The sequence below is a fragment of the Bos indicus x Bos taurus genome, chromosome 10 (genome assembly GCF_003369695.1).
Source record: "Bos indicus x Bos taurus breed Angus x Brahman F1 hybrid chromosome 10, Bos_hybrid_MaternalHap_v2.0, whole genome shotgun sequence".
Classification (NCBI taxonomy): domain Eukaryota; kingdom Metazoa; phylum Chordata; class Mammalia; order Artiodactyla; family Bovidae; genus Bos; species Bos indicus x Bos taurus.
The window spans coordinates 20,007,610-20,032,133 of NC_040085.1; the positions used below are offsets into that span (position 1 = coordinate 20,007,610).

Genomic DNA, 24,524 nt, shown 5'->3' on the forward strand with positions numbered 1-24,524 from the left:
CCTCTTCCCTCTGAATGTGGGAGCTCTGGCTCAGTTTCTCAAATTTGTGCGTAAGGAGGATTCCTAGGTGGCGCCAGTGGTAAACCACACTCCTGCCAATGCAGGAGATGTAAGAGATGCAGGTTCAATCCTTGGGTTGGGAAGATCCCCTGGAGGAGGGCATGGTTAACTACTCCTGTATTCTTGCCTGGAGAAACTCCATGGACAGAGGAGCCTTGTGGGCTATGGTCCATAGCATTGCAAAGAGTCGGACATGACTGAAGCGACTTACACACAGACACACATACGTGCATAAGGTGGTAGTGAGTTGTTGGAATTTCAGCAATGCTCCTGTAATTGGAGGGGCTGGGCCTGCAACTGACAGAATGAATGACTGGGGGCCCAATTCCAGAAAGCAAGACTGTATCCCACACTCACCCTTCCCGCTCGCCACTCCACCACCTCCTGACCCTCCTAGGCAACCCAGAGAAATGAAGCACAGCACAGCTGAAGAGGAAGGACAAAATGACATTTTATTACACATAACAGCACAAATGGGACAAGAGTCAAATACTCTCATTTATAAGCACTCAACCAAAACAACTTTTTCTCAGTCCTGTATGAGAAATGGCATCTCACGTGGTGAAAAGTTGGGGTCCAGGTTACGGCACAATGCCTAGTAAATGTCACTGTGTCTCAGGGAAGAAATGTCAGAGGGCGAAGTCATTTGAGCAGCTTTTCCTGGGGGTAGGGAGGTCATCTTGGGTCCACCAGAAACGTCAGGAATCTCTCATGCCCACAAGGCAATGACAGCCATAAAAGCAAAACCAGCAGCTACACAGCTCCACTTGGCCAGAGGGGCTTCAGGACTTGCAAGTTCCCGGGGCAGAATTTCCAGGAAGGTGACATACAGGAATGTACCAGCTGCCATGCCTTCTAACACAGACTGCGCCAAACCTTGCCCAGCTTTAGAGTCTCCTTGAGGCACGGCCAGCCCTATGGCTAGGCCCAGGGGGGACATGAGAGCTAAAGACAGGATGGAGAGCACGGCCCAACGTGATTTAGTGCCTACCTGCACCAGCCGCAGTCCTACACCAAACACCACGATCCCCTTGTGAGCCAGGACAGCAAGACAGAGCTGCACAGTAGATGCGACTGTGAGCTGCAGCCCCACAGCCAGACCTTCAAACACGGAGTGAAAGGAGAGCGAGAGCAAAAGGATGAGGGCTCGAAAGGGACCCCCTGAGGGTGAGGGTAGAGGTCCATGGCTGTGAGGTGCAAGCTCATGAGCTGTACCCAATTCCTGCTCCTGCACTTTGGGTGTTTCAGCAGTCCCAGGACAGCACTGCAATGCCAGTGACTCCAAAAGGAAGACAAGGAAGAAGCCCAGGGAGATGATGAGCTCTCCGTAGGGATACTCCATCTGGTGGGAACAGAAAGAGGTGTTGTGAGATGGCAAAGTGTGCTGTGCTTGTGCTCAGTCATATCCAACTGTTTGTGATCCTCTGGACTGTAGCCCGCCAGGTTCCATGGGATTTTCCAGGCAAAGATACTGGAGTGGGTTGCCATTTCCTTTTCCAGGGGTTCTTCCCCACCCAGGGATCGAATTCGAGTCTCCTGCGTTGATGGTGGTTTCTTTACTGCTAAGCCCTGGGGGAAGTAAGGAAGGGAAGAAATTGCACAGGATTGGGACTGGGCTGACAGAGAAGGCAATGGCAACCCACTCCAGCACTCTTGCCTGGAAAATCCCATGGATGGAGGAGCCTGGTAGGCTGCAGTCCATGGGGTCACGAAGAGTCAGACATGACTGAGCGACTTCACTTTCACTTTTCACTTTCATGCATTGGAGAAGGAAATGGCAACCCACTCCAGTGTTCTTGCCTGGAGAATCCCAGGGATGGGGGAGCCTGGTGGGCTGCCGTCTATGGGGTCGCACAGAGTCGGACACGACTGAAGCGACTTAGCAGCAGCAGCAGCAGCAGGGACTGGGCTGAAGAGAATGGGAAGTGTGGTAACAGAACATAAAAAGGGGAATGAAGCCAAGAGGAGACATGGACGTTTGACCACAAGAAAACCTGAGGAAATAAGGGAAAGAATATCAATAGGGTTAGAAATACAGGGAAATGATAAGAAGCATGTATCAAAGGGTCCAGAGAAAGAATGGAAGGTTAAACAAGAGTTCTCTCTGGGTTTCATAAGCCCAGAAGGATTGAGTGGCTCCACCTTTCCTTGCCAACAACAATGTTAGAGCTGAGGGGCAGGAGGAATTCTTAGAATTCCACACACAAATCCTCTCAAAAAGGTCTGGGCATGAAAGCAATCTCTGGTTCTCCTTACTGTCCAGGTAAGGGCTGGTGGGAGACACTCACATAAGCTGAATCAGCATCATCATCAGAATGCCCCTCACTCTTTGTCCTGTTCTAGGGAGAAAAAAGCACAAATTAGATGAGGGAAAGCAGCTCAGCTTCCTGTTCTATGCCGTTGGCTCTACCACTTTCCTTCAAGGCCAATCTGACCTGTTTCCATCACTCCACACAATAGCCATCATCTTCCTCGTGGTTCCTTCTGTCCTTGACCTTGTCACTTCCCCCTCTTTCTTCCCCTCGTTCTGTTCATCATTCTGGCCTCGCAGCCTTGGAGGTCTGCCACTCACCTGTATCACCAAGTTCTGGATCTCTGATTTAATCCCCTCCAAGGCTTCAGCAGTCATGTGCATGAACCCTGCTCCCAGGAAAACACCAGCAGACGTGCAGCCCAGGAAACTGAGAACCCGGCGGTGACAACCTAATTAAAAGCAGGAGTTACAATCCAGTTGGCAAAGAGGAGATAAGAAGAAGGTGACTAAGGAGCCACAGGCAGCACTCAGTGTCCGAAGACTGGGGATGATGAGAGAATCGGAGCAAGATATCAGGACAGGGTGACAAGGCTGAAGTCAGACTTAGGTTGTGGGGACAAAGATGTGATAGGGCTGTACCTGTGGCTGTAGTAGTCTGGAACCACTTGAAGCAGATGGGAATAAGGCCACAGACCAGAGTGAGCACCAGCAGGGCAAATAGGCAGCCAATTTTTGTTCCTAGTAGTGGTTCCATCCTTGTGGTACAGCGTTAGTAGAGGCTCAGAAAGACAAGTGGAGTTATAGTCTTTGGAGCAGGAGGGGTGTCTCAGGTGGTCAGAGCTGGAGTGTTCACCCTCCTGAGTTTCAGGAGGCTATCAGGAATCCTCTTTCTGGTCTATGTTGCCTCTTCTTGTGTAGCCTTACATAGGAAGCTTGCCCAACCCCGGTTTCTCGCTCTTCCCCTACATGCAGGCCCCTCCCCTGGCTGACGCCTTCCTGAATTTAGAAACCAGAAACTCCAGACTCTCTGCCAGGCATGGCCTGGTGCAGTGTCTTCTCCTCCTCTTCAATGCTGTGACTAATCCAGGGGCTGTCGAGTCTTAGTTCTGGCTTGGGGCTGTTCTAATCCAGAGTGTGTATAGTAGCTCTCCCCAGCTGTTTTGTCCTGGGGACAATCTGATCTTGCCTCACTCAGGACATTTGATCTAAGCCTTTCATACCCTGTCTACTCCGCCTCAAGTCCTTTAGGTTGCTCTGTTGATACCTGAACTGCATCCTTTCAAAGGGGATTTGGGGCCACTTGGGATAAGAAGGAGAGAAGGAAACGGCACTCCACTCCAGTACTCTTGCCTGGAAAATCCCATGGAGAGAGAAACCTGGTGGGCTACAGTCCATGGGGTCGCTGAGAGTCAGACACGACTGAGCGACTTCACTTTCTCTTTTTACTTTCATGCATTGGAGAAGGAAATGGCAACCCACTCCAGTGTTCTTGCTTGGAGAATCCCAGGGACGGAGGAGCCTGGTGGGCTGCCGTCTATGGGGTCACACAGAGTTGGACACGACTGAAGTGACTTAGCAGCAGCAGCAGCAGCAGGAATAAAGAGGTGGGGCTGGCAAGTAGAGCTGCCACCACTCTGTGAGAACTAGTAGAGGAGGGGACTTCCCTATCCTGTCACTCTAGAGAAATAGCTCCAGGCATGGAAATGTCTAGAAGGAAGTTGAGATTTCTAGTATTACAACAGTGATACTGTTACAACTTTTGACTATGCCTTTTTCCTGATATAAATTATAGAAAAGGGAACGAGAGTTTTAAGATGAAGAAAGTTGCTCTAGTTCTGAAACAGCAAGGCTTAGAGGAAAACAGAAACGAACCAGGTATACTGAAGGCTCCTGCCTGGACATGTAAAGATGGAGATGGAACATTGAGGCCTGAGGGGAACCGACTCTTGAGGCAAATGTGTATGGGGTTAACTATGAGTGAGTTGAGAAAGTTGAAAGGGGAGAAGGCAGAAAAAAATAGAAGCCAAGCAGCTGTTGATTACCCTGTTCAGGTGGACTGCCTAACAATCCTGAGACCTGTTAAGCCAGTTCTCAGGAAGCTGGGGGTGACTTTCCCCATCCCCCCTCCCCCCATTATCTGGTGGAAGCAGCAGGATTCTTCCAGGACAGGATGAGCTGGAGACTTATGTGGGGACCACTGAAAATCTGAGGATTCTCTTCATTATAGGATAGGCTATGACAACAGACCTCTCTACCTTTTAAGAAATCGCAAGATTCCTTTCCATTCTTTGAAAACTTTTTATTATTATTAAAGCTTCAAGTGAACACAGGTATATAGGGGTACTGTTGCTGAAACTCATCTCTGTTCACCAGAGTGAACAGAAACATAAAGACAGTTTTGGGTGAAGTATAAAAGAGTAGTTTTTTTTATTGTGCCAGGCAAAGGAGGCCACTGCAGGTTAATGTCCTACAGACTGTGCCTTCCCTCGAAAGAGAACAGCAAGGGGTCTTATAGTTTGAGGGTGGAAACCAGGACCATAGATAAGGATCAGGGTAGATCAAGCTTGCATTCTTCACTTCAGAAATTTTCAAAATTGTCACAGTTGGTGTTAGGTGCTCCTGGGACTGATTCTGGTGGTCCTTGAGATGATCACACCACGCATGACCTTTCTTTCTGGAATGAATGATGCTCACAAGGGAAGGGAGTTTTAGGGAGTGTTTTCTTGGAGAAGTAAACACCAGGTGCACAGCACAATTCTGGCTAGAAGGCAATCATTTGAGAAGTGCAATTAAGAAAGAAAAGCAGCTGTGAGAGTGTTGCAGTCTTTTACAGACCGGGACCTGGGGACTGGAGTCGACGAAAAGAAAGAGAGAAAAAGAGAGAAAAAGCAATATCCCTTGGGTTACGTGGAAAACCAATAAAGCCCATACACAGGACTTGTACCACTCACGAAGGCACAGGGCGTCCTCTCAAGGAGGTCAGAAAGCCCGGGTGAGAAAGTGAGCTCAGTAGGTTTCCATGCTCTGAAGAAGTAGCCGGAGATAGAAAGAAGGACGCAGGGGACCCAAGTCTCTAGTGAAACAAGGGTATTTTATTAGCATGCTTATAAGAAATGCATGCTTATATATCTTCAGTAAAATGATTACTCAGCCATTAAAAAGAATGAAATTCCACCAGTTGGAAGGATAGTCTAATAAGTACAAGGTCGCTGAAGAGAGTCACTGAAGGGAGTCACTTGAAGGGAATCCAAGCAGGTGCTCTTTCCCATGATCTCAGTCCTGAGAACTGCATGCAGCTCTACTCGTTCCTGTATCCCAGGAACTGATAAGGAACAGACAGTCCTTGAGAAACGGCACACAAAGGAAGAAAATGCAACATATTGGATCCCTTAAAGTTGACCGTCCCCTGACAATTCCTTTTTTAATTTTTTCATAATTCGGGGTGACTGTAGATACTTTTGTGAAAAAGACCCTGACGAAATGAGTTTGTTTAGTTTGAACAATTTTAGTTGAAAGGCATTGGTATACTACAAATATAACCATCAGGATAATTATCAGTGTCATAGCTCCAGATCCAATACTATGTATAATGCTTTGAAATCATCCTCGAGGGTCTAGCCCAGATAATTAATCAGCTAGCTGTTCAGCTAAGGTTTCCAGATTTTTGAAAGCGGGTAGACTGTTAGAGAAAGTTTCAAAGATTTCTTTTGGTAATAATTGTACATTTAAGGAAGCATTATCATGTAAGTCTTGCAAATGAAATTTGATTTGTTCCCAATTGTAGGCACTATAGTTGAACCGAACAGGGGTCATACAAAATTGAGTAGAATTTCAGTTATATTTTAGTATAGCTTGTTTTTGCAAATCTATTAATTGATCTTCAACCTATTGGATGGCTATTTTTATTTCTTGTATTTCATCTTGAATTTCCTCATTTACCTGAGTCTGAATGGTCCACATAGTATGAGCATCTTTGGTCCAATTTTGAATAAAGTTGTGTGTTTGAATTGAGGTTTGTAAAGCAATGCCTGCAACAGCGGCAGTAGTGCAAATGGCCATTAATCCCCAAATGCCAAGAATTAACCATCCAATGAATTGTTTAGATCATCGAAGTGATTTAGTAAGTAGCTGGGAGGCAAATCCTGCCATGGGACCCTCTTCCCAGGGTCATTGGAGATCTATTGGCAACCATAGATTACGTCACAAATGAAGAATCAAAAGGGATTCATTTTTCAAAGAGACAGAGGAATTAAAACAAGCATATAATTTGCAATCTATACAAGGCACAAAACATAAAGTCTTATTAAACTGCAAGTTCCCTATAGCTATAACAAAAGGAAGGGGAACACAAGCTTGTATGAAATATGAATGATTATAATGAAAGGAATAGTTACTATGACTATGACTGGTCCCCATAAAATATCCAGTCCAAGTTCCAAGTTCTTTGGTGCTTGTGGCAAGTTTCCAGATGTCCCATTGTTCAGGCCCAATCCGTTTATTGAGGATGATTCGAGGTCGAGGGGGTGCCATTCCACCGTCAAGCCACCCAAGGGTCCTTTGTTAATACAATGAAGTCCATTGTAGTATTAGTAACCTTTTATGCTACTTGAGTAGTATAATCATATACAGTGGTGTTAATATCATCTGAGCAGTTAGACAACTACATACCATGGGGTCCCCAATAATCAATGGTGTTCTGTTCAGTTCAGTTTAGTCACTCAGTCGTGTCTGACTCTTTGCAACCCTATGAATCACAGCATGCCAGGCCTCCCTGTCCATCACCAACTCCCGGAGTTCACTCAGACTCACGTCCATCGAGTCAGTGATGCCATCCAGCCGTCTCATCCTCTGTCATCCCCTTCTCCTCCTGCCCCCTGTCCCTCCCAGCATCAGAGTCTTTTCCAATGAGTCAACTCTTCGCATGAGGTGGCCAAAGTACTGGAGTTTCAGCTTTAGCATCATTCCTTCCAAAGAACACCCAGGGCTGATGTCCTTTAGAATGGACTGGTTGGATCTCCTTGCAGTCCAAGGGACTCTCAAGAGTCTTCTCCAACACCACAGTTCAAAAGCATCAATTCTTCGGTGCTCAGCTTTCTTCACAATCCAACTCTCACATCCATACATGACCACTGGAAAAACCATAGCCTTGACTAGACGGACCTTTGTTAGCAAAGTAATGTCTCTGCTTTTGAATATGCTATCTAGTTGGTCATAACTTTCCTTCCAAGCAGTAAGCGTCTTTTAATTTCATGGCTGCAGTCACCATCTGTAGTGATTTTGGAGCCCAAAAAATAAAGTCTGACACTGTTTTCACTGTTATCCCATCTATTTCCCATGAAGTGATGGGACCAGATGCCATGATCATTTTCTGAATGTTGAGCTTTAAGCCAACTTTTTCACTCTCCTCTTTCACTTTCATCAAGAGGCTTTTGAGTTCCTCTTCACTTTCTGCCATAAGGGTGGTGTCATCTGCATATCTGAGGTTATTGATATTCTCCTGGCAATCTTGATTCCAGCTTGTGCTTCTTCCAGACCAGTGTTTCTCATGATGTACTCTGCATATAATTTAAATAGGCAGGGTGACAATGTACAGCCTTGATGTACTCCTTTTCCTATTTGGAACTAGTCTGTTGTTCCATGTCCAGTTCTAACGGTTGCTTCCTGACCTGCATACAAATTTCTCAAGAGGCAGATCAGGTGGTCTGGTATTCCCATCTCTTTCAGAATTTTCCACAGTTTATTGTGATCCACACAGTCAAAGGCTTTGGCATAGTCAATAAGGCAGAAATAGATGTTTTCTGGAACTTTCTTGCTTTTTCCATGATCCAGCGGATGTTGGCAATTTGACCTCTGGTTCCTCTGCCTTTTCTAAAACCAGCTTGAACATCAGGAAGTTCACGGTTCACGTATTGCTGAAGCCTGGCTTGGAGAATTTGGAGCATTACTTTACTAGCGTGTGAGATGAGTGCAATTGTGCGGTAGTTTGAGCATTCTTTGGCATTGCCTTTCTTTGGGATTGGAATGAAAACTGACCTTTTCCAGTCCTGTGGCCACTGCTGAGTTTTCCTAATTTGCTGGTATATTGAGTGCAGCACTTTCACAGAATCATCTTTCAGGATTTGAAATAGCTCAACTGGAATTCCATCATCTCCACTAGCTTTGTTTGTAGTGATGCTTTCTAAGGCCCACTTGACTTCCCATTCCAGGATGTCTGGCCCTAGGTGAGTGATCACACCATCGTGATTATCTGGGTCATGAAGATCTTTTTTGTATAGTTCTTCTGTGTATTCCTGCCACCTCTTTTTAATATCTTCTGCTTCTGTTAGGTCCATACCATTTCTGTCCTTTATTGAGCCCATCTTTGCATGAAATGTCCCTTGGTATATCTAATTTTCTTGAAGAGATCTCTAGTCTTTCCCATTCTGTTGTTTTCCTCTATTTCTTTGCATTGATCGCTGAGGAAGGCTTTCTTATCTCTTCTTGCTATTCTTTGGAACTCTGCATTCAGATGCTTATATCTTTCCTTTTCTCCTTTGCTTTTCACTTCTCTTCTTTTCACAGCTATTTGTAAGGCCTCCCCAGACAGCCATTTTGCTTTTTTGCATTTCTTTTCCATGGGGATGGTCTTGATCCCTGTCTCCTGTACAATGTCACGAACCTCTGTCCATAGTTCATCAGGCACTCTATCATATCTAGTCCCTTAAATCTATTTCTCACTTCCACTGTATAATCATAAGGGATTTGATTTAGGTCATACCTGAATGGTCTAGTGGTTTTCCCTACTTTCTTCAATTTCAGTCTGAATTTGGCAATAAGGAGTTCATGGTCTGAGCCACAGTCAGCTCCTGGTCTTGTTTTTGCTGACTGTATAGAGCTTCTCCATTTTTGGCTGCAAAGAATATAATCAATCTGATTTTGGTGTTGACCATCTGGTGATGTCCATGTGTACAGTCTTCTCTTGTGTTGTTGGAAGAGGGTGTTTGCTATGACCAGTGAATTTTCTTGGCAAAACTCTATTAGTGTTTGCCCTGCTTCATTCCGTATTCCAAGGCCAAATTTGCCTGTTACTTCAGGTGTTTCTTGACTTCCTACTTTTGCATTCCAGTCCCCTATAATGAAAAGGATATCTTTTTTGGGTGTTAGTTCTAGAAGGTCTTGTAGGTCTTCATAGGACAGTTCAACTTCATCTTCTTCAGCGTTACTGGTTGGGGCATAGACTTGGATTACTGTGATATTGAATGGTTTGCCTTGGAAACGAACAGAGATCATTCTGTCATTTTTGAGATTGCATCCAATCAATGGTGTAATTGGCCACAAACATTAATTTTCCTGATTTAGCCTGACATCTGTCCCAATGAATAGGAGTATATTTAAAGTTTTTATATGTAAATCCTTTACATAATGATTTTTGTTTTTTCCCTAGAGTTTCAGTAGTGTTGACATGGTTCTCATAGAAAGAAAGGGCAGTAAACTGTCCAAGCAATGTCCAAAAGTTCTTCTTTGGAGGCAGAATGAAAGCCCATGTTTGTCGGCTAAAGTTAATGCATAATTCTTTTGGACCCATGCATAGACGAAGGACTTCATACCCTAGAGAAATATTAATTAGTCTTCCTTTTTTCTCAGGATGAGAAGGCCCCTCCAAGCTCCAAGGAGGAGGCATATGTACTGAGTCATCAGTGGATATGATTGGTCCTTTATCTGTACATTTTATAACCTGCAGTAAAGGGGGGTTGGGTATATAGGCCCAGTAAGTATGATTAATTAATTCAGCGTGAGCAGGGGAAGCAAAAGCAAGCAAAGCAAGCATAGCAATAAAAATATTTTCTGGATTCTGAGGCATTTCCTGTTGAGAAACCAGATTTTCAGCTTGATTAGTAAGGGTTTTTATTTGTCCCCAAGTAGGGAGATCATGCCTGGAAAATCCCATGGATGGAGGAGCCTGGTGGGCCGTAGTCCATGGGATCACTAAGAGTTGGACACGAATGAACAACTTCACTTTCACTTTTCACTTTCATGCATTGGAGAAGGAAATGGCAACCCACTCCAGTGTTCTTGCCTGGAGAATCCCAGGGACGGGGGAGCCTGGTGGGCTGCTGTTTCTGGGGTAGCACAGAGTCGGAAACGACTGAAGTGACTTAGCAGGAGCAGTGACAGGAGATCATGAGGTTGATGACATCGAGGGCGGTGCTTCTTGGAGAGTTTTAGAGCAGCCATGGCCTGTATTGGAATTTCTTCCTCCTGGGGGTTTTGTCTTTTTGTCTTTATTTTGAATACTGGAGGCTCCCCTGGGGCGGATTTTCCGAAGAGGAAGCCAATTGAGTTTGTTGGATCCATCTGGAGAAATACAAGCATATCCCTTTCCCTGTAAGATTTCCCAGATTTCCATTGTTTAGTCAGCCCGTCTTGATACCAAATGGGCAGAGGAGGAGAGGTATCCTGTAATCCTTCAAAATGTTTTTCTGCTCTTGTTAAGATATCTCCCTGTGGTAAGTTTAAAAAATTTACTAGAGCTAATCAATGAATATAGTAAAGTTGCAGGATATAAAATCAATACACAGAAATCCCTTGCATTCCTATACACTAATAATGAGAAAATAGAAAGAGAAATTAAAGAAACAATTCCATTCACCAATGCAATGAAAAGAATAAAATACTTAGGAATCAGATCAGATCAGATCAGATCAGTCACTCAGTCATGTCCGACTCTTTGCCACCGCATGAATCACAGCAAGCCAGGCCTCCCTGTCCATCACCAACTCCCGGAGTTCACTCAGACTCATGTCCATCGAGTCAGTGATGCCATCCAGCCGTCTCATCCTCTGTCGTCCCCTTCTCCTCTTGCCCCCAATCCCTCCCAGCATCAGAGTCTTTTCCAATGAGTCAACTCTTCGCATGAGGTGGCCAAAGTACTGGAGTTTCAGCTTTAGCACCATTCCTTCCAAAGAAATCCCAGGGCTGATGTCCTTTAGAATGGACTGGTTGGATCTCCTTGCAGTCCAAGGGACTCTCAAGAGTCTTCTCCAACACCACAGTTCAAAAGCATCAATTCTTCGGCGCTCAGCCTTCTTCACAGTCCAACTCTCACATCCATACATGACCACAGGAAAAACCATAGCCTTGACTAGACGAACCTTTGTTGTCAAAGTAATGTCTCTGCTTTTGAATATGCTATCTAGGTTGGTCATAACTTTCCTTCCAAGGAGTAAGCGTCTTTTAATTTCATGGCTGCAGTCATCATCTGCAGTGATTTTGGAGCCCAGAAAAATAAAGTCTGACACTGTTTCCACTGTTTCCCCATCTATTTCCCATGAAGTGATGGGACCGGATGCCATAATCTTCATTTTCTGAATGTTGAGCTTTAAGCCAATTTTTTCACTCTCCACTTTCACCTTCATCAAGAGGCTTTTGAGTTCCTCTTCACTTTCTGCCATAAGGGTGGTGTCATCTGCATATCTGAGGTTATTGATATTTCTCCCAGCAATCCTGATTCCAGCTTGTGTTCCTTCCAGTCCAGTCCAGCGTTTCTCATGATGTACTCTGCATGTAAGTTAAATAAACAGGGTGACAATATACAACCTTGAAGTCCTCCTTTTCCTATTTGGAACCAGTCTGTTGTTCCATGTCCAGTTCTAACGGTTGCTTCCTGACCTGCATACAAATTTCTCAAGAGGCAGATCAGGTGGTCTGGTATTCCCATCTCTTGAAGAATTTTCCACAGTTTATTGTGATCCACACAGTCAAAGGCTTTGGCATAGTCAATAAAGCAGAAATAGATGTTTTTCTGGAACTCTCTTGCTTTTTCCATGATCCAGCGGATGTTGGCAATTTGACCTCTGGTTCCTCTGCCTTTTCTAAAACCAGCTTGAACATCAGGAAGTTCACAGTTCACATATTGCTGAAGCCTGGCTTGGAGAATTTGGAGCATTACTTTACTAGCGTGTGAGATGAGTGCAATTGTGCGGTAGTTTGAGCATTCTTTGGCATTGCCTTTCTTTGGGATTGGAATGAAAACTGACCTTTTCCAGTCCTGTGGCCACTGCTGAGTTTTCCTAATTTGCTGGCATATTGAGTGCAGCACTTTCACAGCATCATCTTTCAGGATTTGGAATAGCTCAACTGGAATTCCATCACCTCCACTAGCTTTGTTTGTAGTGATGCTTTCTAAGGCCCACTTGACTTTCCATTCCAGGATGTCTGGCTCTAGGTCAGTGATCACACCATCGTGATTATCTGGGTCGTGAAGCTCTTTTTTGTACAGTTCTTCTGTGTATTCTCGCCATCTCTTCTTAATATCTTCTGCTTCTGTTCAGTCCATACTATTTCTGTCCTTTATTGAGCCCATCTTTGCATGAAATGTTCCTTTGGTATCTCTGATTTTCTTGAAGAGGTCTCTAGTCTTTCCCATTCTGTTGTTTTCCTCTATTTCTTTGCATTGATCGCTGAGGAAGGCTTTCTTATCTCTTCTTGCTATTCTTTGGAACTCTGCATTCAGATGTTTATATCTTTCCTTTTCTCCTTTGCTTTTCGCTTCTCTTCTTTTCACAGCTATTTGTAAGGCCTCCCCAGACAGCCATTTTGCTTTTTTGCATTTCTTTTCCATGGGGATGGTCTTGATCCCTGTCTCCTGTGCAATGTCATGAACCTCCGTCCATAGCTCATCAGGCATTCTATCAGATCTAGTCCCTTAAATCTATTTCTCACTTCCACTGTATAATCATAAGGGATTTGATTTAGGTCATACCTGAATGGTCTAGTGGTTTTCCCTACTTTCTTCAATTTCAGTCTGAATTTGGCAATAAGGAGTTCATGGTCTGAGCCACAGTCAGCTCCTGGTCTTGTTTCTGCTGACTGTATAGAGCTTCTCCATCTTTGGTTGCAAAGAGTATAATCAATCTGATTTTGGTGTTGACCATCTGGTGATGTCCATGTGTACAGTCTTCTCTTGTGTTGTTGGAAGAGGGTGTTTGCTATGACCAGTGCATTTTCTTGGCAAAACTCTGTTAGTCTTTGCCCTGCTTCATTCCGTATTCCAAGGCCAAATTTGCCTGTTACTCCAGGTGTTTCTTGACTTCCTACTTTTGCATTCCAGTCCCCTATAATGAAAAGGACATCTTACTTAGGAATATATTTACCTAAAGAAACTAAAGACCTATATATATAAAACTATAAAACACTGGTGAAAGAAATCAAAGAGGACACTAATAGATGGAGAAATATACCATGTTCATGGATTGGAAGAATCAATATAGTGAAAATGTGTATACTACTCAAAGCATCTATAGATTCAATGCAATCCCTAGCAAGCTACCAACGGTATTTTTCACAGAGCTAAAACAAATAATTTCACAATTTGTATGGAAATACAAAAAACCTCGAATAGCCAAAGCAATCTTGAGAAAGAAGAATGGAACTGGAGGAATCAACCTGCCTGACTTCAGGCTCTACTACAAAGCCACAGTCATGAAGACAGTATGGTACTGGCACAACAACAGAAATATAGATCAATGGAACAAAATAGAAAGCCCAGAGATAAATCCATGCACCTATGGACACCTTATCTTTGACTAGGAAGCAAGAATATACAATGGAGAAAAGACAATCTCTTTAACAAGTGGTGCTGGGAAAACTGGTCAACCACTTGTAAAAGAATGAAACTAGAACACTTTCTAACACCATACACAAAAATAAACTCAAAATGGATTAAAGATCTAAATTTAAGACCAGAAACTATAAAACTCTTAGAGGAGAACATAGGCAAAACACTCTCCGACATAAATCATAGCAGGATCCTCTATGACCCATCTCCCAGAATATTGGAAATAAAAGCAAAAATAAACAAATGGGACCTAATTAAAATTAAAAGCTTCTGCACAACAAGGGAAACTATAAGCAAGGTGAAAAGACAGCCTTCAGAATGGGAGAAAATAATAGCAAATGAAGCAACTGGCAAAGAACTAATCTCAATAATATACAAGGAACTCCTGCAGCTCAATTCCAGAAAAATAAATGACCCAATCAAAAAATGGGTCAAAGAACTAAACAGACATTTCTCCAAAGAAGACATACAGATGGCTAACAAACACATGAAAAGATGCTCAACATCACTCATTATCAGAGAAATGCAAATCAAAACCACAGTGAGGTACCATTTCATGCCAGTCTCACATGGCGTGAAGAATGGCTACAATCCAAAAGTCTACAAGCAATAAATGCTGGAGAGGATGTGGAGAAAAGGGAACCCTCTTACACTGTTGGTGGGAATGCAGACTAGTACAGCCACTATGGAGAACAGTGTGGAGATTCCTTAAAAACTGGAAATAGAACTGCCTTATGACCCAGCAATCCCACTGCTGGGCATACACACTGAGGAAACCAGAAGGGAAAGGGACACGTGTACCCCAACGTTCATCACAGCACTGTTTATAATAGCCAGGACATGGAAGCAACCTAGATGTCCATCAGCAGATGAATGGATAATGGATAAGAAAGCTGTGGTACATATACACAATGGAGTATTACTCAGCCATTAAAAAGAATACATTTGAATCAGTTCTAATGAGGTGGATGAAACTGGAGCCTATTATACGGAGTGAAGTAAGCTAGAAAGAAAAACACCAATACAGTATACTAATGCATATATATGGAATTTAGAAAGATGGTAACAATAACCCTGTATGTGAGACAGCAAAAGAGATACAGATGTATAGAACAGTCTTTTGGACTCTGTGGGAGAGGGAAAGGGTGGAGTGATTTGGGAGAATGGCATTGAAACATGTATAATATCATATAAGAAATGAATCTCCAGTCCAGGTTTGATGCAGGATACAGGATACTTGGGGCTGGTGCACTGGGATGACCCAGAGGGATGGTACGGGGAGGGAGGTGGGAAGGGGCTTCAGGATGGGGAACATGTGTACACCCGTGCCTGTTGATGTATGGCAAAACCAATACAATATTGTAAAGTTGTTAGCCTCCAATTAAAATAAATAAATTTAAATTAAAAAAATAAAAAATTTAAAACAAATAAAGCTGTATTAACAATAGTTATAGGTTTAAATAACATCTTACATTGAAATCTAGTAAAGTCTGCTTTGGATAAGGAAGATAGAAGTGTTCTTGTGTATTCCCCCTTTTTAAACTTTTTTATTTGTAGTTTCAGTGTGTGATGTGCTCGTTCAACTATGCCTTGTGCTTGTGGATTATAAGGAATACCTGTAAAGTGCTTAATAGAAAATGATTGTAAAAAATTGTTTGAATTGCCTAGAAATATAGGCAGGGCCATTGTCTGTTTTCATAGGAGTTCCCGTTACTGCAAAACAAGCTAAAAAAGGTGAGTTACAACGTGCTGTGTAGCCTGACCTTGAAGAGGTATGGCCTATATAAAAGAAGAATTTGTGTTGATACAGATATATAGGAAAGAAGATGGAGAAAGTTCAGGGCAATGAGTTACATCCATTTGCCATAATTCTTTGGGTTGTAATCCTCGAGGATTATCACCCTGTGTAATGGGTCGAAGATGTAAGGGTTTACAAGTAGAGCAATTACTAATGATTTCTTTAGCTTGTCGGTATGGAATTTTCCAAATTTGGTGCCAGGAGCCAGCATTATTGTGTAATAGAGCACGTTGTTCCTCGGGAGTAGCAAAACAAATAAGTTTATCACCTTGTTCATTACCATGAGTCATAGGGCCAGGAAGGTAGGAATGTGTTTGAATATGGGAAATATAAATAGGAGAAGTGCAGTTTCTAATAATAGATTGTAGTTCGAAAAAAAGTTGTTGAATAATAGGTTGACTGGAGTTTATAGTGGAGGTTTCTATATTTTTTAATAAAAAAGCTGAATATAAGGAGTCAGAGACTATATTAATGGGATAAGGTGAATAACTTGAATAAGAGCATATAATTCATTTTGTTGAGCAGAATGAAATTTAGTATAAAAAATTTTATGTTCTTTGAGAGACCAGAATGAAGCTTTGGAGTTTTTAGTCCCATCTATATAGAAAATATCAGCTTGAGGTATAGGCTGCAAGCTGATAATGTGAGAGATAATAAATTCAGTATTTTTGAAGAAATTCCAGAGCTTGTTAGAAGGATAATGAAATGAAAATTCTCCAAAATATTGCAGAAAAGCTATTTGGAAATCAGTAGGTTTGTAATGCATTCTCAAACTGAGATTTATTAATAGGTATTATAATTTTATGAGGATCAGAGCCAATTAGAGTTTTAGGTCTATTTCTTCCATTGATAATTAGAGCAATTAAATCAAGGTAGGGTGTAAGTGACTTTATTCCTCTAAAATGGGTATAGATTCATTCTATTGGGTGTTCTTGTTGGGCAAGAAGTCCCATGGGAGGATGAAAAGAGGGGAGTATAAATAATTCTCATTCCATAGTTCATCAGGCACTCTATCTATCAGATCTAGGCCCTTAAATCTATTTCTCACTTCCACTGTATAATCATAAGGGATTTGATTTAGGTCATACCTGAATGGTCTAGTGGTTTTCCCTACCTTCTTCAATTTCAGTCTGAATTTGGCAATAAGGAGTTCATGGTCTGAGCCACAGTCAGCTCCTGGTCTTGTTTTTGCTGACTGTATAGAGCTTCTCCATCTTTGGCTGCAAAGAATATAATCAATCTGATTTCGGTGTTGACCATCTGGTGATGTCCATGTATAGAGTCTTCTCTTGTGTTGTTGGAAGAGGGTGTTTGCTATGATCAGTGCATTTTCTTGGTAAAACTCTGTTAGTCTTTGCCCTGCTTCATTCTGTATTCCAAGGCCAAATTTGCCTGTTACTCCAGGTGTTTCTAGACTTCCTACTTTTGCATTCCAGTCCCCTATAACGAAAAGGACATATTTTTTGGGTGTTAGTTCTAAAAGGTCTTGTAGGTCTTCATAGAACCGTTCAGCTTCCTCAGCATTACTGAGCTATGGAATGAGGTTTGTGACATTGTACAGGAGACAGGGATCAAGACCATCCCCATGGAAAAGAAATGCAAAAAAGCAAAATGGCTGTCTGGGGAGGGCTTACAAATAGCTGTGAAAAGAAGAGAAGTGAAAAGCAAAGGAGAAAAGGAAAGATATAAACATCTGAATGCAAAGTTCCAAAAAATAGCAAGAAGAGATAAGAAAGCCTTCTTCAGCGATCAATGCAAAGAAATAGAGGAAAACAACAGAATGGGAAAGACTAGAGATCTCTTCAAGAAAATCAGAGATACCAAAGGAACATTTCATGCAAAGATGGGCTCGATAAAGGACAGAAATGGTATGGACTGAACAGAAGCAGAAGATATTAAGAAGAGATGGCAAGAATACACAGAAGAACTGTACCAAAAAGAGCTTCACGACCCAGATAATCATGATGGTGTGATCACTGACCTAGAGCCAGACACCCTGGAATGGGAAGTCAAGTGGGCCTTAGAAAGCATCACTACGAACAAAGCTAGTGGAGGTGATAGAATTCCAGTTGAGCTATTTCAAATCCTGAAAGATGATGCTGTGAAAGTGCTGCACTCAATACGCCAGCAAATTAGGAAAACTCAGCAGTGGCCACAGGACTGGAAAAGGTCAGTTTTCATTCCAATCCCAAAGAAAGGCAATGCCAAAGAATGCTCAAACTACCACACAATTGCACTCATCTCACACGCTAGTAAAGTAATGCTCCAAATTCTCCAAGCCAGGCTTCAGCAATATGTGAACTGTGAACTTCCTGATGTTCAAGCTGGTTTTAGAAAAGGCAGAGGAACCAGAGGTCAAATTGCCAACATCCGCTGGATCATGGAAAAAGCAAGAGAGTTCCAGGAAAACATCTATTTCTGCTTTATTGACTATGCCAAAGCGTTTGGCTGTGTGGATCACAATAAACTGTGGAAAATTCTGAAAGAGATGGGAATACCAGACCACCTGATCTGCCTCTTGAGAAATTTGTATGCAGGTCAGGAAGCAACCGTTAGAACTGGACATGGAACAACAGACTGGTTCCAGATAGGAAAAGGAGGACGTCAAGGCTGTATATTGTCACCCTGTTTATTTAACTTATATGCAGAGTACCTCATGAGAAACGCTGAACTGGACTGGAAGGAACACAAGCTGGAATCAAGATTGCCAGGAGAAATATCAATAACCTCAGATATGCAGATGACACCACCCTTATGGCAGAAAGTGAAGAGGAACTCAAAAGCCTCTTGATGAAGGTGAAAGTGGAGAGTGAAAAAGTGGCTTAAAGCTCAACATTCAGAAAACGAAGATCATGGCATCCGGTCCCATCACTTCATGGGAAATAGATGGGGAAACAGTGGAAACAGTGTCAGACTTTATTTTTCTGGGCTCCAAAATCACTGCAGATGGTGACTGCAGCCATGAAATTAAAAGACGCTTACTCTTTGGAAGGAAAGTTATGACCAACCTAAATAGCATATTCAAAAGCAGAGACATTACTTTGACAACAAAGGTCCATCTAGTCAAGGCTATGGTTTTTCCTGTGATCATGTATGGATGTGAGAGTTGGACTGTGAAGAAGGCTGAGCACCGAAGAATTGATGCTTATGAACTGTGGTGTTGGAGAAGACTCTAGAGAGTCCCTTGGACTGCAAGGAAATCCAACCAGTCCATTCTGAAGGAGATCAGCCCTGGGATTTCTTTGGAAGGAATGATGCTAAAGCTGAAACTCCAGTACTTTGGCCACCTCATGCGAAGAGTTGACTCATTGGAAAAGACTCTGATGCTGGGAGGGATTGGGGGCAAGAGGAGAAGGGGACGACAGAGGATGAGATGGCTGGATGGCATCACTGACTCGATGGAAATGAGTCTGAGTGAACTCCAGGAGTTGGTGATGGACAGGAAGGCCTGGCGTGCTGCGATTCATGGGGTCACAAAGAGTTGGAGACGACTGAGTGATTGAACTGAACTGAACTGAACTGAAAGAGGGTCTAATCCAATTTATATCACCTAAAAGTTTTTGAAAATCTCAAGGTTGATAATTTATCAGTACGAATCTGTTTTAGTTGGGGACTAATATGTTGTGTATTAATATCAAATCTTAAGTAATGGTAATGTGTAGAGGTTTGTTTTTTCAGGGGCAATGATTAATCCAGTCTTTCAAGCATTGTTGAGCTGTATAGAACATGTGTTGAGTTTCTAAAACAGATGGAGCTGAAAACAATACATCATCCATATAATGAATAACAAGAAAGTTAGGAAATTGTTTTCTTGTAGGTTCAAGGGCTTTGGCTACATAGTATTGGCACATGGTGGGAGAATTCATCATTCCTAAGGCAATACAGTCCATTGGTATCGTTTATGAGGCCTGGTGTGATTAGGATAAGGAAGAGAGAAAGTACATCTCTCTCGGTCTAGAGGGTGTAAAGGTATAGTAAAAAAGCAATCCGAATGCAGAGTTCCAAAGAATAGCAAGAAGAGATAAGAAAGCCTTCTTCAGTGATCAATGCAAAGAAATAGAGGAAAACAACAGAATGGGAAAGACTAGAGATCTCCTCAAGAAAATCAGAGATACCAAAGGAACATTTCATGCAAAGATGGGCTCGATAAAGGACAGAAATGGTATGGACTGAACAGAAGCAGAAGATATTAAGAAGAGATGGCAAGAATACACAGAAGAACTGTACCAAAAAGAGCTTCACGACCCAGAAAATCACGATGGTGTGATCACTGACCTAGAGCCAGACATCCTGGAATGTGAAGTCAAGTGGGCCTTAGAAAGCATCACTATGAACAAAGCTAGTGGAGGTGATGGAATTCCAGTTGAGCTATTTCAAATCCTGAAAGATGATGCTGTCAAAGTGCTGCACTCAATATGCCAGCAAATTAGGAAAACTCAGCAGTGGCCACAGGACTGGAAAAGGTCAGTTTTCATTCCAATCCCAAAGAAAGGCAATGCCAAAGAATGCTCAAACTACCACACGATTGCACTCATCTCACACGCTAGTAAAGTAATGCTCCAAATTCTCCAAGCCAGGCTTCAGCAATATGTGAACTGTGAACTTCCTGATGTTCAAGCTGGTTTTAGAAAAGGCAGAGGAACCAGAGGTCAAATTGCCAACATCCGCTGGATCATGGAAAAAGCAAGAGAGTTCCAGAAAAACATCTATTTCTGCTTTATTGACTATGCCAAAGCCTTTGACTGTGTGGATCACAATAAACTGTGGAAAATTCTTCAAGAGATGGGAATACCAGACCACCTGATCTGCCTCTTGAGAAATTTGTATGCAGGTCAGGAAGCAACCGTTAGAACTGGACATGGAACAACAGACTGGTTCCAAATAGGAAAAGGAGGACGTCAAGGCTGTATATTGTCACCCTGTTTATTTAACTTATATGCAGAGTACATCATGAGAAACGCTGAACTGGACTGGAAGGAACACAAGCTGGAATCAAGATTGCCGGGAGAAATATCAATAACCTCAGATATGCAGATGACACCACCCTTATGGCAGAAAGTGAAGAGGAACTCAAAAGCCTCTTGATGAAGGTGAAAGTGGAGAGTGAAAAAGTGGCTTAAAGCTCAACATTCAGAAAACGAAGATCATGGCATCCGGTCCCATCACTTCATGGGAAATAGATGGGGAAACAGTGGAAACAGTGTCAGACTTTATTTTTCTGGGCTCCAAAATCACTGCAGATGGTGACTGCAGCCATGATATTAAAAGACGCTTACTCCTTGGAAGGAAAGTTATGACCAACCTAGATAGCATATTCAAAAGCAGAGACATTACTTTGACAACAAAGGTTCATCTAGTCAAGGCTATGGTTTTTCCTGTGGTCATGTATGGATGTGAGTTGGACTGTGAAGGCTGAGTGCCATAGAATTGATGCTTTTGAACTGTGGTGTTGGAGGAGACTCTTGAGAGTCACTTGGACTGCAAAGGAGATCCAACCAGTCCATTCTGAAGGAGATCAGCCCTGGGATTTCTTTGGAAGGAATGATGCTAAAGCTGAAACTCCAGTACTTTGGCTACCTCATGCGAAGAGTTGACTCATTGGAAAAGACTCTGATGCTGGGAGGGATTGGGGGCAAGAGGAGAAGGGGACGACAGAGGATGAGATGGCTGGATGGCATCACTGACTTGATGGAAATGAGTCTGAGTGAACTCCGGGAGTTGGTGATGGACAGGGAGGCCTGGCGTGCTGCGATTCATGGGGTCGCAAAGAGTCAGACACGACTGAGCGACTGATCTGATCTGATAAATCTGTAATAATAATATGCCTGTTTTGAGGAATAGTGGTAGGTGATACAATTCCTGGTTGTAATGCATCCATAGGTTTCATATTGCATTAACTTTTCTAAGGTCTGTTAAGATATGCCATTTGTTAGATTTCTTTCTTATAACAAAAGTGAGAGAGTTCCAAGGGGAATAAGATTCCTCAATATGTTTTAATTTCAATCTGTCCATATAGGGTCATCATTCTTCCAAATTATTTTAATAATTGCATTGTTTGTTAAATGAGCAGTGGCCCCTAGGAAAAATGTGGAATATATATTTGTGCTTGCCATTGTATAAGTAAATCTGTATTAAATTAAGGGTTGCATCTATCACATAAGGTTGTAATGTTGCCGGTTGGCCTTCTAGTCCCTCACAAGGATAAATTTGAGTATTTTGATAGAGTTCTTGTTATTTTGGTTTGAGAAATTCCTGTAATTTGGCAAGAAATTCTCTGCATCGGCCAAGATTTTGGCCATAAATATTTGAAAATAACAGTAATATTGGATCTAGTATCAAGACCAGAAAATCTTTTGCCATTAATTTTGATTTTTATATTTGGTTGTGCATATTCAGATATTATTGATGTCCATAAGGATTATTTTTGATCTGTATTGCCAAGTCCATCTGTCAAGGTAAAAGAAGCAGCTGGGCAATTTTGTCCCCCTTTTTGAATTGCCATAGTATCTGAGATGACATCATAATTTGAATTTCTCCCTTATAATCTAAATCAATTATTCTAGGGTGAACAGTAATTCTTTTAGAAGTCAAACTAGATTGGCCAAGTAAAAGGTCGAAGGTTTGTGGGGGTAGAAAGGGTATCTGCCTCATTAGTTTAAGTGGGACCTTGTATATTTCTCAACTAGCTGCTGATAATAGATGAAAAGAATACCTCAACATTGTAAGAGTTCTATTAGGCTCTTTCCCAGTGGCACCCCACTCCAGTACTCTTGCCTGGAAAATCCCAAGGACGGAGGAGCCTGGTAGGCTGCAGTCCATGGGGTCGCTAAGAGTCGGACACGACTGAGCGACTTCACTCTTTTCACTTTCATGCACTGGAGAAGGAAATGGCAACCCACTCCAGTGTTCTTGCCTGGAGAATCCCAGGGACGGAGGAGCCTGGTGGGCTCCTGTCTCTGGGGTCGCACAGAGTCGGACACGACTGAAGCGACTTAGCAGCAGCAGCAGCAGCAGCAAGACATATATCCTGAGATAACTTTGGCACAAGATTAGCCAGGGAGAACAGATTCCAGACAAAGTCTCTGGGCAAGATATATTGTTGCTGTGTAATCAGGGGTACAAGTCTTGAGATATAGGTTCCCAGCAAAGATTTGTTATAATTCAAATCATTAACATAGGGCCTAGGAAAAGCATTTCCATGAGTAAGACATTGTGCTGTGTAATCATTAGCTCTGGACCTAAAGAAAGGTCAGTTCTCTGGCAACATACATTGTTGCACAAGGCTTAAGGAAAACATGAGTGAGAATGCTTGTCTCTTCCTTAAAAGGCCCTGGATTGCTTGCCTAAGCTTTAATTCTTTCATTTCGTCCTGCTTTTAGGAGAATATGATTGCCAGGGAAAGGGGTGAAGAAATTGTTCTGTAACTTCTTCCTGCTGGGAAGGGGTGTAGACTACAGTCTCCTTATCCTCATATTGAGGGTCTCTGATCCAGGGGCCCTGAGGCAGTGGAAACTGCAGGAGCATGAACAATCATTTGTAACTTAAATGCCTAAGCCACTTAGATACAAAGTTCATTATACAGTTACTGATATAAAAAGCAAACAGCAAGAATAAGATGACTACAATTATTATAGTCAAGATAGTTTTCCACCAAGGAGGGCTTTGTATTTGAGCTTCTATAGAATCATATTGCCTTGTATTGGTTAACATTTCAAGAGTAATTTGGTTTTGGAAGAGTGCCAGCTTGAGCATTAGAATTGGCACCATCTTGGGCCATATCCTGAAACCACATTGTCCATTGAAAATATTCTCCTGGTTTAAGAAGAGCCCTTATCAAAAGTTGCCAATCATAAGGAACAAAATTTCCAATAGAAGATGCCATAGTGTTTAAAAGTTCTTTAGTAAAAGGTGAATGAGGGCCATACATAATTACAGCCTTTTTCATTTGTTGCCTGTGAGAAAAATCAAAGCCTTCATATTGAGGTATTATTTGCCCCTGGGCATTAACATTTCTTAATATAGGAGAAGCCTGTATTGGCCTCAGAGATTCAAGATCGCAAAGCCAGCAACTCAGAGAGCCTCCGTCGTGAAGGAGAATGAGTAGATAGTTTTTTCTCATAAATACGAGTGCGTGCTAAAGGCTTATCGTTGTTATCCAAAAAACCATTATCAGCTTTAGTGTCAAAGAGAGCCTCAGAAGAGTCATTGTCAGAGTCATTTTGTCCTTGAATTGAAGGGACTTTCGGTTTTGTGTCTATTGTGAGAGGAGGAGCACTTGGGGCCGCCGGAACAGGGCTAGTAGGAAAATTCTGAAATATTTTATGTTCTAATTGGGCCTTTTGAAAAGTTTCATCATCTAATTCATATTCATGTAACAAGCGTTCTGCTTATTGTCGAATATCAGGAGGGCTAGAATTATCTTGAAATGGCAGAATCACAGCTTTAATGAGAGTCCATAGGGGCCAGAAATCTATTGGAATATTTTTCCCCCATTTAGTGGCTCGTTCCAACATTCTCTTTGACCCGGTGCCAAATTATAAGTTGACACAAACCCAGAAGTCCTTGAACTTTAAATGATGAAGTAAAGTAGAAAAATGGTGAGGCTTTCCAGCTGTTTGTCCCATAACCCCGCACTTACCAACCTCTGTAGGTCCCAGTCACTCCGTCCTGTTTGCCAAGGGTGAATACCATGTCCGTTTCGGGTGCCATTTGTTGCGGTCTTTTACAGACTGGGACCTGGGGACTGGAGTCGACGAAAAGAAAGAGAAAGAGCAATATCCCTCAGGCTACGTGGAAAACCAATAAAGCCCATACAC

General features: G+C 42.4%; 1 protein-coding gene across 6 annotated transcripts; it reads right to left on the minus strand.

Annotated features, from left to right (window-relative positions):
• Positions 1–487: 487 nt before the first annotated feature.
• Positions 488–24,458, minus strand: SLC39A2 (solute carrier family 39 member 2). 6 transcript variants are annotated; one of them, XM_027553403.1, is made up of 4 exons: positions 24,347–24,458; positions 2,633–2,763; positions 2,349–2,399; positions 488–1,402 (listed from the first exon to the last, which is right to left on the minus strand). In XM_027553403.1, the coding sequence occupies exons 2-4, from the start codon at positions 2,693–2,695 to the stop codon at positions 770–772; spliced, it is 747 nt and encodes a 248-aa protein (XP_027409204.1). In that variant the 5' UTR covers positions 2,696–2,763; positions 24,347–24,458; the 3' UTR covers positions 488–769. The 6 variants fall into 6 exon arrangements, with proteins under 6 accessions (XP_027409204.1, XP_027409203.1, XP_027409206.1 ...); XM_027553402.1 differs by lacking the exon at positions 24,347–24,458 and adding an exon at positions 2,954–3,650; XM_027553405.1 differs by lacking the exon at positions 24,347–24,458 and adding an exon at positions 2,954–3,658 and having other exon boundaries at positions 1,152–1,402; positions 2,349–2,394.
• Between the last annotated feature and the right edge of the window lie 66 nt (positions 24,459–24,524).